This window comes from Camelina sativa, chromosome 10 (genome assembly GCF_030686135.1).
Source record: "Camelina sativa cultivar CO46 ecotype springtype chromosome 10, ASM3068613v1".
Taxonomy (NCBI): domain Eukaryota; kingdom Viridiplantae; phylum Streptophyta; class Magnoliopsida; order Brassicales; family Brassicaceae; genus Camelina; species Camelina sativa.
In genome coordinates, this window is record NC_141889.1 from 6772061 (window position 1) to 6786105 (window position 14045).

Consider the following 14045-nt stretch of genomic DNA (forward strand, 5'->3'; position numbering starts at 1 on the left):
CACACACCCCCGTGAATGATTTAGAGACTTACACTTTAGCTACCAAAAGCTACATAATAATATTCATAAAGTAGTGGCATGTCGAATCTACCAACAAAAATGCTACCATTCCGATCCGCTAAAGAATGTGATTCAAAAAAACGTTTCCTAAAATAGAGTTTGAAACAGAAAAACCGATTCAGCTAAACCGAAAATAACATGTTCGTACGACAACCAAATGTTAAAATACGTCCACATTCCAAAAAAAGGAAGATTGTCCCCACAAGATAGCGCATGGGCCAATCAAAATCTTAACACCTCGGATACACTGTCCCTACCTGAATACCTTCCCTTCATCGCCCACCTCCTACGTGGCTCGCTGTGGAGTATCGCACCACGTGTCCCGTCACTTCAACCTTTACTTGCTATTTTCTAATAATAGTATTTTGTTGTTTTATTTCTTGACCATGTCTCTCTTTGTCGTCTTGCTTCTCCAAAATATCTAAGAAAACGTGGGAGTCGTGAGTGTGATAGGCCAACGACGGAGACGTTTTTTGGGAGCGAATATAATTTATACTGATATTTTAGAGCTCTATTGGATTTGACTTGAGATATTACTATATTAGGCATAAGAGAGGAGGAAGAAACTCCTCCGTGTGAGAAGGAGGAGGAGTTCGCCACCATTAGTAGCTAGAGAGAAGAGAGAGAGAGAGAGAGAGAGAGAGAGAGAGAGAGAGAGAGAGAGAGAAATTAGTTTAGAGTAAGAGAGGGGGTTGAGAATTGTGATCAAGTTAATGCAAAATGTTCTTTTATTGCATGCTTGCTATATTCGTCTTTTGTCAGTTACTCAAAACACTTTTCTATATTTTGTGTCCTAAATCCAATACACCCCACCTTTTGTCAATGCATGATGTAGAGAATATTAAAGAAAAATGACTAATTATGCAATTAATTTTCTGTTTATTTTTTTTTGCTATTTGATAAAAAGAATGTTATGTTATTTAGTTAAATTGAATTCAAGTCTCTATGGATTCAAAAAACAATATATACTTCAAATTCTAAATACAATTTTCATAGCTTTCATAACATGCATCTTTTAAAAGTTATTGTAGAAAATTACAAATTTCATAGTGTATATAATTTATAGTGATTAATTACAATGTAAAACTATTTTCTATCCAAAAAAGGAAAACTAGGAGATCACTCAATTTAGATTTTTGGAGATGTCATTACTTTAGTTGCTTATAGAATAACAATGATTTAGTTAACCATTTAGGGTTTTCCCAAATTTAAACTATCTCAGCTTTCTTATAGTTTACCGATTACGAATCTAAATTTCTATAAACCATATTTTACAACTTTGTACACTTCTTAGTCAATCTTAAAAACCCATTCAAGACAGTCTCATTTCAAAATATTTGTAAAAAAAACTATGTTATGGCTTACTTCCATATATGATAAAATCTAGGGTGTGGAGTTAGGAATTTCAGTTTAGTTTAATTGGATCCTACTCAGAACCATTTGTGTTGTTGTAGCTACTGCTCAACATCAATTTTTGATTTGCACGGAAGCAGTAGCTACTGCCCAACCCAAGATTGCAATTATGATATGTGTTTACAATGCTTTGGAGACATTCGTAAAGGTTCTCTCTCCCAAGAAACTGATATGTTAATGTTGGAATATGTAGACAAATGAAAAGAATATATACATGGTACTAGTGTTGTAAAACATGTTTCCAGTTCCGATCCCGAGGATAAAAAAGAATCTGACCAATTGGTTCGGTGGTATGCTGATCAGACTGGAGTGTTCTTTTGTCCACCAGTTGTGGTAGAAATAGTATTTTGGAGTTTATAAAACTCTTACTGCTGACATGGATGTCAGACTTGAAACAAAAATCAGAGACTTTCAAGGCTTCATACAAGGAAAGTCTTATAGTATCCAACTCTAGGTGCATTCAACGCATAAGTAAAATCCATTTGATTAAATCTAGGCTGTCTAATGGTTATCACTTTTTTTTTTGGCATGAGCATGATATTATTTCATACATGTTCATTACCAAATTTGATCAATTTAATTTTTAAACGAGGGAAATCATTATGTTATATAATTTTGTATATTTTATTATAAATATATTTAGCTAATTGTAGTACACAAATATCTAGTCTTGCTATTCATATTCTAGAAGGATTTGCAATATACAAAATGTCAAGGGAAAAAAACCCCCCCCCCCCCCAAAAAAAAAGAGAGCATCTAAGAATATCGTGTTATACAGATATTTTATGTCTATTGGACGGGTGACAATTGACGACAAATTCTACATTCAGGAATATAATAATGAATATAACGGTTAGTACACCAAGATACATAACAGCCACAAATTCACACGACGAGAGGTTTAAAAAACTCATAATCATAAAGGCATAATAATAAACGAGTGAAGAGTCAAAAAGTCTTGTCAAGAAGGGTCGGAGGACACATGTCAGAGAGTGAGTGAGTAACAGCCTAAACAACTCATTAAAACAGAACCGTGGGATTGCTTAGCTGTATCTTATCCATGTGGCGTTCTCAGAGACACAAACTCCGTGTTATCGCTTTTCTCTGTTTTGCCCCCATAAAATATCTAATGTCTCAAGGCCAATATAAAGCTCCTCACTCCAACTTTTCTTTAACTACAACAAACTTAAAAAAGAATCCCACCTGACAAGAAAAGAGAGAGAAAGAGAAATATTTATTTTAACAAAACAAATATCTTTTTTAGTTACTCTCTCTACTGATAAACCTTATCCAGATTATTTGAAACAGAGTATACCAATCAATGAACTCATCATTCTCTGCTTTCTCTGAAATGTTTGGCGGCTCCGATTACGAGTCTTCGGTTTCATCAGGCGGAGGAGATTACTCTCCGACGCTTGCGACGAGCTGTCCCAAGAAACCAGCGGGTCGGAAGAAGTTTCGTGAGACCCGTCACCCAATTTACAGAGGAGTTCGTCGGAGAAACTCCGGTAAGTGGGTTTGTGAGGTTAGAGAGCCAAACAAGAAGTCTAGCATTTGGCTCGGAACTTTCCCAACGGCCGAGATGGCAGCTCGTGCTCACGACGTCGCCGCTATAGCCCTCCGAGGCAGATCCGCTTGTCTAAACTTCGCTGACTCGGCTTGGCGGCTAAGAATACCGAAGTCAACATGCGCCAAGGAAATCCAAAAGGCGGCTGCCGAAGCTGCGCTGGCTTTTCAGGACGAGATGATGAGTGAATCAACGACTGATCATGGCCTTGACATGGAGGAGACGTTGGTGGAAGCTATTGTGACAGCGGAACAGAGCGAAGGGTTTTATATAGACGAAGAGGCCATGTTTGGGATGCCGAGTTTGTTGGCAAGTATGGCCGAAGGGATGCTTTTGCCGCTGCCGTCCGTACAATGGAATCACAATTATGGTATCGACGGCGATGATGACGTGTCACTATGGAGTTATTAAACCTTCTATTTTTTTTCATGATCCCCATTTTTAGTGCTATGATATTTTTATTTAGTTTGGATCCTTAATTAGAATGGATCCTTCATTTTTGTGAGAAACGAGTGTAAATGATTCAGTATGGTTGGATTTTCCTTGATTGCAAGTAACCTTTTGGAATAAAAAAAAAATTTCATCTGAATGAACAATTGGAATAGGATAAGGAATACAAATAATGACGGACGCAACAAAAGAAATGACGCAAATCATTTTGTTATATTAAGAAGGGATTATCACACAGCACTAATTAAACAATTACATAAAAATGAATGAAGTCTCAGAGAGATCTGGTCCAACGTTTCCTAAACTGGACTATAAAACCGAAACAACTGAAGCAAAAACCTCCATTAATAGTCCGTACACACCAAAAACAGAAAAGTAGGTCCCACAAAAGAGCAATGGATGTCTTGAAGCTTTCCTCCTTTCAGTGGTCTCTGACGTGGCTCGCTACGTTGTACCGTAACCCATATCACGTCGTTTTCAAGTTTTTTTACTTTCTACTTTTATATAATAAACGTTTCTGTCGTTACATCTCGCTATCAAGTCTTCCATACCCCACGTTATTTGATTGAAACGTTTATTGCGAAGATATTTTTATTGATGGTTGTTGAGAATTGAGATATTACTATAGCTATTTTTTTTTTTGCACAAACAAAAAAAAAAGCAAAAAAAGAACAGCTATTGTAGAGATTTGAGAGTGATGTATAACTGGCTTCTGTATCGGTCGGGCTGATCCTTGCCTTAACAAGTTATTTTGTTTAGTTTATTAATTAGAGTCAATGTCCCTACGTCTCAATTTGTTAAACAACACCTATAATTATAAGTGTCAAAGTAACTTTAAGCTTACTTAAATTAAGATTAAGATCCACTACTACCACTTGTGCATATTTATATGATTATTGGGCGAAAGTACATATATAGATATACAACCGGCGGAGGTAAATTATTTGCTCTAACAGCTAACAATACCGTTAGCGAATTGATGGAGGACATATATGAGTTTAAAGTATATATTCTGTAAAAAAAACAAAGAAATTTATTATATGAATATATATATATATATAGAACATTAAAATACAGCAACTAGATACGTTTGGGATATTAAAAAAGGTTTACCATTCTACCTGGCTGGGAAATTAACTTGTGGTGGTTTCCGGAAGTTTTCCAGTGAAAAGCGTGGAAGAAAGGTAGATGAGGATCAAAAGATAGATATGATGGTTGAACAAAAGTTGAGTTCAATTCCTCCGAGTGAGAAGCTCTTGGCGAATGGGGAGAAGAAGAGGGATGTGGCGGTAAGAGGAGGAACTCGTCACCACTACTGGAGAAGGGAGAGAAACTAGCCTATTGTGAGTCTGAGGGATCGGATGCTGAGAGTTGTGAATTGTGATCAACATACTCCGTGCAAAGGTCTTGTCTCCCAAATAAAATACACCCCTGCCAGGCTGCCAGTTGTTAATCCACGACCATGTATTATGTATACTTTCGCAAAGAAATTATAGAAGATTGACTAATTTATACGAAATACATAGCTATTTTTTCATTGTGTTTGATGATATCCGGTGTTTGATGATATTCTAGAGGGCCGAGCTCCGAAAGTTATACACATTGTCAATGGACGGCAATACAATATGGCGTACTATCTTACAGACGGTATCTATCCAAAATGGGCTACTTTCATCCAATCCATTATACTTTAACGTGGCCGAAAAGCAAAACTCTTTGCTCAAAATCAAGAAGCATGTCGTAAAGATGTAGAGCGTGCATTTGGAGTCTTGCAAGCAAGATTTGCAATCGTGAAAAATCCCGCACTTTTTTGGGATAAAGGAAAAATAGGAAAAATAACGAGAGCATGTATCATCTTGCATAACATGATAGTGGAAGACGAACGACATGAATACAATTTCTACTATCCAACGGAGTTCTATCACGGAGAAGGAAGCGGATCTTCTCACGTCGATTTATCGTATTCTACAGATATGCCAACAACTATAAATAATATGATGGGCATTCGAAATAATCTTCATGATACACAAATGCATGATCGTTTAGAAAAAGACTTGATTGAGCATATCTGGCAAAAAATTGGGACAACCGCACAATAAATCTAATTCTGAATTTTGTTTAAAATGTTTAAATTTTGTAAAATATGTGAACTATTTTAAATTTTGTATAATATGTTTAATATTCTAAAGTTTGTTAAATATGTTTAAGATTCTATAATTTTATGTAATATAAAAAGTTTAATAATTGTTTTGTCATTTTATATTATTAAAATTGATAATTACTAAACGCAAATTAAAAATTATTATTTTAAAGATTAAGCAATCTTCTTAGATTCTCTAGTAAAAGAATGATTTTGCAAAAATACTTTTAGGGTTGCTTTACTTAAATTAGTATTAAATATATGTTTAATTAATTTGAGAGTAATTTAGTGAGTACTTTTTACTAATGATGCTCTTAGGTTCTCATGGATTCAAAATATTCTGGAAAAAAAAGAGAAAAAAAAATCTGGAAATCCGAAAAGTACAATTTTCATAGCCCCCGTAGAATACCATGGTATCGAGACAATACACAAAATTATAAAATAAAATCTTAAAAATGGTTATTTTCAAAAGTTATAGGAAGTCACGTAATAGAACGATGATTAGGGTCTCTAATTCTCAAACCAGGGGTTTTTCCAAAATGATACTATACCTAAGCTGGTTCCTATAGTTCATTAAGACTAATCAATCCTCTAAAATAGTCATATTCTATGGCTATTCTTAAACAATGTTTTATCTATTTCTGTCCTTAATCTAGATTGAAATTATAACATCTCTTACCAGATTGCTGTCTTGGGTCAGAGTATCGACGCTAATTGCCCCGCCTCTTTTGCGGAAACTCGCTGCTCAGGTCGTAGTCTACAATATTTGGAAGCAGAGGAACAACCTCATCCACAATCACTCAGCGCTCTCACCCGCACTCACCTTCCGACTTTTGGATAGAGAGCTCCGTAATATCATCCTTGCAAGGCTTCACAAAAAGCGTTTTCGTAAGCTGCTGCAAGCTTGGTTAGCATGATTTCACTCCCAAGTGATTACTCAAATTTGATCCCCTTGTTTTAACTTTTTGCCAAGGAATCAAAAATGTAAAAGGCTAATGCCAAACTTTTCATTATCTAATGATATTAACAGTTTTAGCAAAAAAAAAAAAAAAAAAAAATCTCTTACCAGATTCGATTAATATAATGTGTAATGAAAAGTTTAGTCTGTTGTAAATATTTCTTATATAATTTGTTTTGACTAAATGTTATTAGGACACAAATTAAATATCTACTCTCACCACACTCTAGAAGTAGTTGCAAATGCACGATATTTAGATGTCAAGGGAGATAAGATATATATTTTAACAAAAAAAAAAAAAAAAAAAAAAAGGGAGATAATATATAGAGAAGAGCATTAGAAAAATATCTCGTTTCGTTACTCAGAGATCTTTACCTCTATTATTATTATTTAATAAAAGAGAGACTATGAATAGATAAAGGTAATATTTAATAATGGTTGTAGTACACAATAAACAGCAGCCACACACATTCATATTTCATCCAATACATAATAAAAAAAAAACTGATAAAGGCATATAACGAGTGAAGGTCAGAAACTTCCCCAAATCGGTCAAAGACACGCGGCGTATTTTTAGCCATTGACAGCCTAAAACAATTACAAAACCGTGGGATCAGCTTAGCTGTGTCTAATCCACGTGGCATTCATTCACGGGGGCAGAAACTCCGTGTTCGACCCCACATATATCCAAATATATCTTTACCAATCGGCTTAATATAAAACAAGCAATCTCTCACTCCTAACTTTTCTATAAAAATCTTCAGACTACAAAAATCCACCTAGGATAAAGAGAGATAATAAATATTATTTTTCTTATCAAAACCATTACAAAAATAAAAGAGATATAGATCTTCTCTAGTTATACTCTCTACTCAGAATCTTATCCAGTTTTTTTTTTTTTTTTTTTTGATATTTGAAACAGAGAGTATTCCAACAATGAACTCATCATTCTCTGCTTTCTCTGAAATGTTTGGCTCCGATTACGAGTCTCCGACTTCATCAGGCGGAGATTATTGTCCGACGCTTGCGACGAGCTGTCCCAAGAAACCAGCGGGTCGGAAGAAGTTTCGTGAGACTCGTCACCCGGTTTATAGAGGAGTTCGTCAAAGAAACTCAGGTAAGTGGGTGTCTGAGTTGAGAGAGCCAAACAAGAAAACTAGGATTTGGCTAGGAACTTTCCAAACAGCCGAGATGGCAGCTCGTGCTCACGACGTCGCCGCTATAACCCTCCGAGGCAGGTCAGCTTGTCTCAATTTCGCTGACTCGGCTTGGCGGCTACGAATCCCGGAGTCAACATCAGCCAAGGAAATCCAGAAGGCGGCTGCTGAAGCTGCGTTGGCTTTTCAAGATGAGATGTGTGATACGACTACGCCGACTGATCATGGCTTTGACATGGAGGAGACAGTGGTGGAAGCTATTGTAGCGCCGGAACAGAGCGATGTGTATTATATGGACGATGAGGACATGTTCGGGATGCCTCGTTTGTTGGCTAATATGGCCGAAGGGATGCTTTTACCTCCGCCGTCCGTACAATGGAATCAAAATTATGTTGTCGACGGCGATGATGACTTGTTGTCGCTATGGAGTTATTAAAATTTTATTATTTTTCAATTATTTTGTTTTTGTTCCATTTTTGGTATTATATTTTAGATCCTTTTATAGAACGGATCTTTGTTTTTGTGGCTAGTGTGAAAAACGAATGTAAATGATTCAGTATGTTTTCAAATGAAAGTGTTTTTGAGTGCAGTATATAATCTCGGTCTCCTTATACGTAACAAAAAAAAAAATAAACATAGAATATTAAGTAAAAACATAAAGTTTGGGCTCACCTGTAAAAAGTTAAATGATTCTGGCATTTCCGTGACTAAGAAAAGTTATAGGCACTTGTGTAAATATCCAAAGTTCCAGGTTGGTTGATACTTGATAGCAACAGTTTCTGGTACTTCAGCAAATATCAAACAAAAGTCAGGGACGTTTGGGTAAATATCCAAAGTTGCATGAGTTTTTGTAAATAAGAGGAATTATAGGCACTATATAGAATATCAAAAGTTCCCGAATTTTTCTCCCAATAACAAAAGATGCGAGACACTTCTAAAATATCAAAAGATGTTTTGGAATATTTTTTTATCCCATAAATATTGATATTTTGTAAACTTCAAGAAGTAATTATTGAAAATATTTAAAATTATGAATTGTTATTAGTTTAAAATTAAATAATATATCTTTAGTCAAAAAAATAATATTTAAACTCATTAATCATTGTGTTTTAAAATGTGTAAAAGCTTATAAACATCAATCTATATGAGAAAAAGAGTAGTTAAAGCTCTTTGTATTTTGTGTAAAATACAAAATGTTCCACATGGACTTATGGTGGGTTTCAGTTGAATAAACAAAATTTTCTAACAGTTCAATAAATAGCAAAAAGGTATAAGAAATTTCAGAGCACTATTTAATATTTATGGATTGGATTCATATATTTACGGGTATAACAAAAGTTTCAATATTGTAAAGAGAAAACGATCCATTACACTTTGGCAGATACTAAACCCAACTGGATATTCTTTTTTGGTGAGTAGCAGTAAGTACTTGTATAAAATAGTAAAAGATCTGAGGCTCTTGGGTAAAATATTGAAGTTTTGGGTACTTGCTTCTTTAAATAGCAAAAGAAATGATAGCCACTTGGGTTAAGTAGTACAATACTAGTACTATTTGAATCTCTCAGTACAATAGCTAAAGTTCCAAATACACTATTTGGATCTCTTAATATTGGAGACATGATGATGAATTTTGATGACAGCGCTAAAGTTATCATGATAATTGTTTGGTAGATTGATCATGATTCATGAATAAACTACTTGGATCATTGAGATTCACAAAACCCATCATCCCCAATTGTTGAGACGTTACTATGTGATGATGATGCCAAAAGAAGAAGAGGATACGTTACTACTACTTACACAGTTACACTATTACATGTTCAACAATGTTCAGTACACGTGGCTTTTTATTATGGTCCCGAAAGAGGAAAGTTAATTTCATACGGCGCTTATTTATTTATTTTAATTTATCTAAAATTGGCTACAGTCGCGACGAAGCTCGTTGTGGTTTCGATATCAATGGCGTCTGCAACCACACTACTCTTCCACCAGGGTTCTACTCGAGTCGTCGTCGCTCGTAGACGTTGCCAAGCGTCTATCCTCAGAACATGTGGACCAAAACCGTTTCTTTCCTTCCGCAGCTTACCTAGTTCAACCGCCCAGTTCCGGCCTTTGTTGAGAGCAAAATCCAATGGATTGGCCAAGGCCTATGTCACTGGAGCGCCACCTATTGTAGATGAACCAGACCCAAAGATTGAAGAATCCAAATCTGAGGCTGTATCGAAAGATTTAATCAGCTGGGGGCTTGTATGGAGCTTGTTGGATAAGCACAAGCTTAGACTCGTTGTTTGCTTATTGACTCTCGTTGGCTGCAGCACTTGCACTCTCTCTATGCCTATCTTTTCTGGTAATCGATTTATTCACTTCACTCATACACCTTTAGCGATTTGTAATTGTAATTGTAGTCTCTTTCCACTAGTCCACTGTTTCTTTGGTTTCAATTTAGGTTCAAATTTGAGTATGAGTTAGTGGATATCTTTGGTTGTAGGTAGATTCTTTGAAGTATTGATTGGGGCGAGACCGGACCCTCTGTGGAGCCTGCTGAGCAAAATCGCTGTTTTGTACTCGTTGGAACCCATCTTTACTATTGCTTTTGTCACCAACATGAATGCTATCTGGGAAAACGTTATGGCTACCTTGAGAGCTCAGATTTTCAGAAGGGCTTTGATCCAAAAGGTATGCTTTGTCTTGTATGATCAATGTTTGTTAAAACTACTTTTGGTTGTTGTTGTTTACCATTGGAATATATCTTTGATGTGTGTCTTTTATATATTTGCAGGCAGAGTTTTTCGACAAATATAAGGTCTGTGTTCTTTTTCTCTTGGTTTGTTCATGTCTGGGACATTTTGGCTCAAACCTTTCTAGCCATTTATGCTGTATTGAGGTCATGTGTTTTAGGTAGGAGAGCTGACGGGACTGCTCACGTCTGATCTTGGTGCTCTGAATAGCCTTGTGAATGATAACATCTCCCGTGATCGTGGGTTTAGGGCATTTTCTGAGGCAAGCCATTTCTTTACTATGCAAATGTGAGATCTGTGTTTGTACTTCCATTCTGCATGATGAATACAGACTTAATCTTTAACCTGGTGTTGTGTCTGATGTTATTTTTGGAGTTCTATAAATGACAGAGTGTATCTTTTTTTGCATAGGAATGTCAGTTCTTATGACTAAATGTATTATCCCTTTTGTAGGTTTTTGGAACAATCTGCATTCTTTTTACTCTCTCTCCTCAACTAGCCCCTGTGCTTGGTCTATTGATGCTGGCTGTTTCAGTTTTAGTTGGTAAATACTCTATGTCCTATCATTTCTTCTAGACCTTTTCTTTATGCTAATCACTTTGGTCATCTTTGCTTACCTTTACATCTGCTCACTCGGTCAAATCTCAAAAGCTGTATACAAGAGGTCGACTGCTCCTGTTTATAAAGCACATGGATTATCCCAAGCAACCATGTCTGATTGTGTATCAGAAACGTTTTCTGCAATCCGAACTGTGAGTTCTTATGTCACTGTATTTGTATGATTTACGCAGATTATCCTAACTATAGAAACATTAATTTGCCTTTGAAGACACAAGTAATTTGTCTCTCTTTATAGGTAAGATCATTCAGTGGTGAAAAACGTCAGATGTCTCTCTTCGGTAGCCAGGTCTTATTTCAGACTTCTTACTAGCTAAAAGTCATATATTCTAAACAATTGTTGGGTTTTTTCCAACTGTTCCATGATATATTATTCTAACCTCCTGTTTGGTGTACAGATTCTTGCTTTCCAGCGTAGCGGCTTAAAGCTTGGTACTTTTAAATCGATTAATGAATCTATAACAAGAGTTGCTGTTTATATTTCACTGTTGGCTCTTTACGCTCTTGGGGGAAGTAAGGTGAAGACGGTAAGATATGCCAGCCTGTAAGACTTTTTGATTGCCATTTTGATCATTGAACTTGAAATAAACCTTCTTGGCCAGTAATACTAAGGGAGAAAACATGGTCTGATGAATTTCTTTTACAGAAGTTCGTGTTACTTGTCATTCATATTTTCTGGAATGATTGCAGATGTTATAAGCTAGCCTAAGTTACTAACTTCTGAAAATTTAAATCATCAAAACCAAAGAATTAATCTCTCATTCTCTCGTATCAATCTTTTGGGTAGTTTCTTATGTCACTTCATATTTCTTGGTTCTTATTCTTGAAATTTTCTCCTACGCAGGGTGAACTCGCTGTTGGAACAGTTGTTTCGTTCATTGGATACACATTTACTCTAACATTTGCTGTTAGTACCTCTAACTATACAGCTTTTACCGTTACCCATATGCTATACTTGTCATTTGGTTTACAAGAATCAGTATTCTGTTTTCCAGGTCCAAGGGCTTGTAAACACGTTTGGAGATCTACGTGGGACTTTTGCTGCTGTTGACAGGATCAATTCCATTTTAAACGCGGTGGATATTGATGAGGCTCTTGCCTACGGGTTAGAAAGAGATATACATACAAAGAAAGTCCAAGATGAAAACCTTAGATTGTTTTTATCTTCTGGCCCAAATGTGAATATTCGTCACCTCGATAATTACTACATGTCAGATCTGAAATCAACTAACAATTTACGTACCCTAACATGGGCAGGAGATGTCTGTCTTGAAGGTATAATCAGACCAAGAAAATCATCATATTATCTTACTTCAAGAGTCCCCTGCCCCTCTTAAATTTTTTAAGGTTAACTGTAGATTTTACCATTTCTAATCAGGGCCTTTTCCATGTTCTATTTTGTCTAGTGTAGATGTACATTTTGCTTATCCTCTACGACCCGACGTGAAAGTTCTTGATGGGCTCAGCTTGACGTTGAATTCTGGTACCGTAACTGCTCTTGTTGGCTCTAGTGGTGCGGGAAAAAGTACTGTTGTACAGTTATTGGCACGCTTTTACGAGGTAAATTTATGAGGTTAAGACTAAAGTTCAAAGCCACTATTACATCATGCTTATATGTTGAATTTTCCAATTCTCGCAGCCAACACAAGGACGCATTACTGTGGGTGGAGAGGATGTGAGGATGTTTGACAAGAGTGAATGGGCTAGGGTTGTTTCAATAGTAAATCAGGTGTGTATACATAACGTCTATGGGTCAGGCATGGTAGCATTACTTTGTTTTTCTCTTTTTTAAAGGTTATATTTATGTGTGATTCAGGAACCTGTTCTCTTTTCTCTCTCCGTGGCTGAAAATATTGCATATGGTCTCCCCAATGCTCATGTGTCCAAGGACGACATCATTAAGGCAGCCAAAGCTGCCAACGCTCATGACTTCATAATCTCACTTCCTCAGGTTCGCCTCGTGTGCAACAACTCACCTGTTCTTCCTGGCAAATGCACTTGAGTTCTTCTGAGCAATACTAGTGTTTGTGTATAGGGCTACGATACACTGGTTGGTGAAAGAGGAGGCTTGCTTAGTGGAGGACAAAGACAGGTATAAAAACATTAAGAGCTACGTGTTTTTTGATTCCTTATAGTCTTTTGCTACCGCTTTGAAATGCTTGTTTATCAACGTGTCAGAGAGTTGCCATAGCTCGATCTCTGCTGAAGAATGCCCCCATCTTGATTCTCGATGAGGTGAGAGACTCTTATTTTTATTAAAGTCTCCTTTGATAGACTTTATGCTTTGCTAGACCCTTACCTAGGCATTAGCATATTCAAACATGTCATTCAGAACCATTTATAATGCAATTTTAGAAACGCAGAAAGAGCGAACTACTCTTAAGCACTCATCTAGTTGTACGGTTCAGAGAATCTGTTAGTCTGAAACAGAACAGAAAACTGGTACTAACGCAGAAATAGCTTAAAGATAAAATGAGACTCTGCTTAAATTCTCTTTTTGCTTTCTTGTTGCAGGCCACAAGTGCGCTTGATGCAGTGAGCGAGCGTTTAGTCCAGAGTGCGTTGAACCGCCTGATGAAAGACAGGACAACACTAGTGATCGCTCACAGATTGAGCACAGTCCAGAGCGCGCATCAGATTGCAGTATGCTCTGATGGAAAGATCATAGCGCTAGGAACACATTCTGAATTGGTGGCGCAAAATGGATCATATGCTTCACTTGTTGGCACTCAGAGGCTGGCCTTTGAGTAATTTTGATTACTCTAGAGTTTCTTTTCCTTTTACAAGAGTGTAGTAGATTATTACTACATAAATGTAACTTGTAACAAATGACTCTACAAATAGTGGTTCCTGTGTTATCCAATCTACAACTTTACCCACAAAAGTTAATAGTAATTTTTGATTTTGACATCTCGAAATTTAACAACCATCGATTTGAAGCTGA

General features: G+C 36.3%; 2 protein-coding genes and 1 pseudogene across 5 annotated transcripts; all 3 read left to right on the forward strand.

Moving 5' to 3' along the window:
• Positions 1–2652: 2652 nt before the first annotated feature.
• On the forward strand, positions 2653–3629 carry LOC104717717 (dehydration-responsive element-binding protein 1A-like). The gene has a single exon (XM_010435329.3). The coding sequence runs from the start codon at positions 2795–2797 to the stop codon at positions 3449–3451; it is 657 nt and encodes a 218-aa protein (XP_010433631.1). The 5' UTR covers positions 2653–2794; the 3' UTR covers positions 3452–3629.
• A 3688-nt stretch (positions 3630–7317) lies between these two features.
• LOC104717718 (dehydration-responsive element-binding protein 1A pseudogene) lies at positions 7318–8334 on the forward strand (annotated as a pseudogene). The gene has a single exon (XR_015568558.1). The product of XR_015568558.1 is annotated as a dehydration-responsive element-binding protein 1A pseudogene (transcript).
• A 1019-nt stretch (positions 8335–9353) lies between these two features.
• On the forward strand, positions 9354–14011 carry LOC104717719 (ABC transporter B family member 28). Of its 3 annotated transcripts, none has more exons than XM_010435331.3 (16): positions 9354–10092; positions 10234–10421; positions 10525–10548; positions 10644–10745; positions 10937–11027; positions 11135–11235; positions 11340–11390; positions 11500–11628; positions 11946–12008; positions 12097–12376; positions 12513–12661; positions 12741–12830; positions 12918–13052; positions 13137–13193; positions 13280–13336; positions 13616–14011. In XM_010435331.3, the coding sequence occupies exons 1-16, from the start codon at positions 9705–9707 to the stop codon at positions 13850–13852; spliced, it is 2142 nt and encodes a 713-aa protein (XP_010433633.2). In that variant the 5' UTR covers positions 9354–9704; the 3' UTR covers positions 13853–14011. The 3 variants fall into 3 exon arrangements, with proteins under 3 accessions (XP_010433633.2, XP_087325437.1, XP_087325438.1); XM_087469311.1 differs by having other exon boundaries at positions 9620–10092; positions 10238–10421; XM_087469312.1 differs by lacking the exons at positions 9354–10092; positions 10234–10421; positions 10525–10548 and having other exon boundaries at positions 10646–10771.
• The last annotated feature ends 34 nt before the right edge of the window (positions 14012–14045 follow it).

What these genes read in the sequence shown, in the direction of transcription:
- LOC104717717 (XM_010435329.3), top strand. Translation starts at nt 2,795, where the DNA reads ATGAACTCATCATTCTCTGCTTTCTCTGAAATGTTTGGCGGCTCCGAT.
- LOC104717719 (XM_010435331.3), top strand. Translation starts at nt 9,705, where the DNA reads ATGGCGTCTGCAACCACACTACTCTTCCACCAGGGTTCTACTCGAGTC. An exon ending in TTGTTTCAATAGTAAATCAG is followed by an intron (nt 12,831 to 12,917) that starts GTGTGTATACAT and finishes TGTGTGATTCAG; the next exon opens with GAACCTGTTCTCTTTTCTCT. An exon ending in TTAGTGGAGGACAAAGACAG is followed by an intron (nt 13,194 to 13,279) that starts GTATAAAAACAT and finishes TCAACGTGTCAG; the next exon opens with AGAGTTGCCATAGCTCGATC.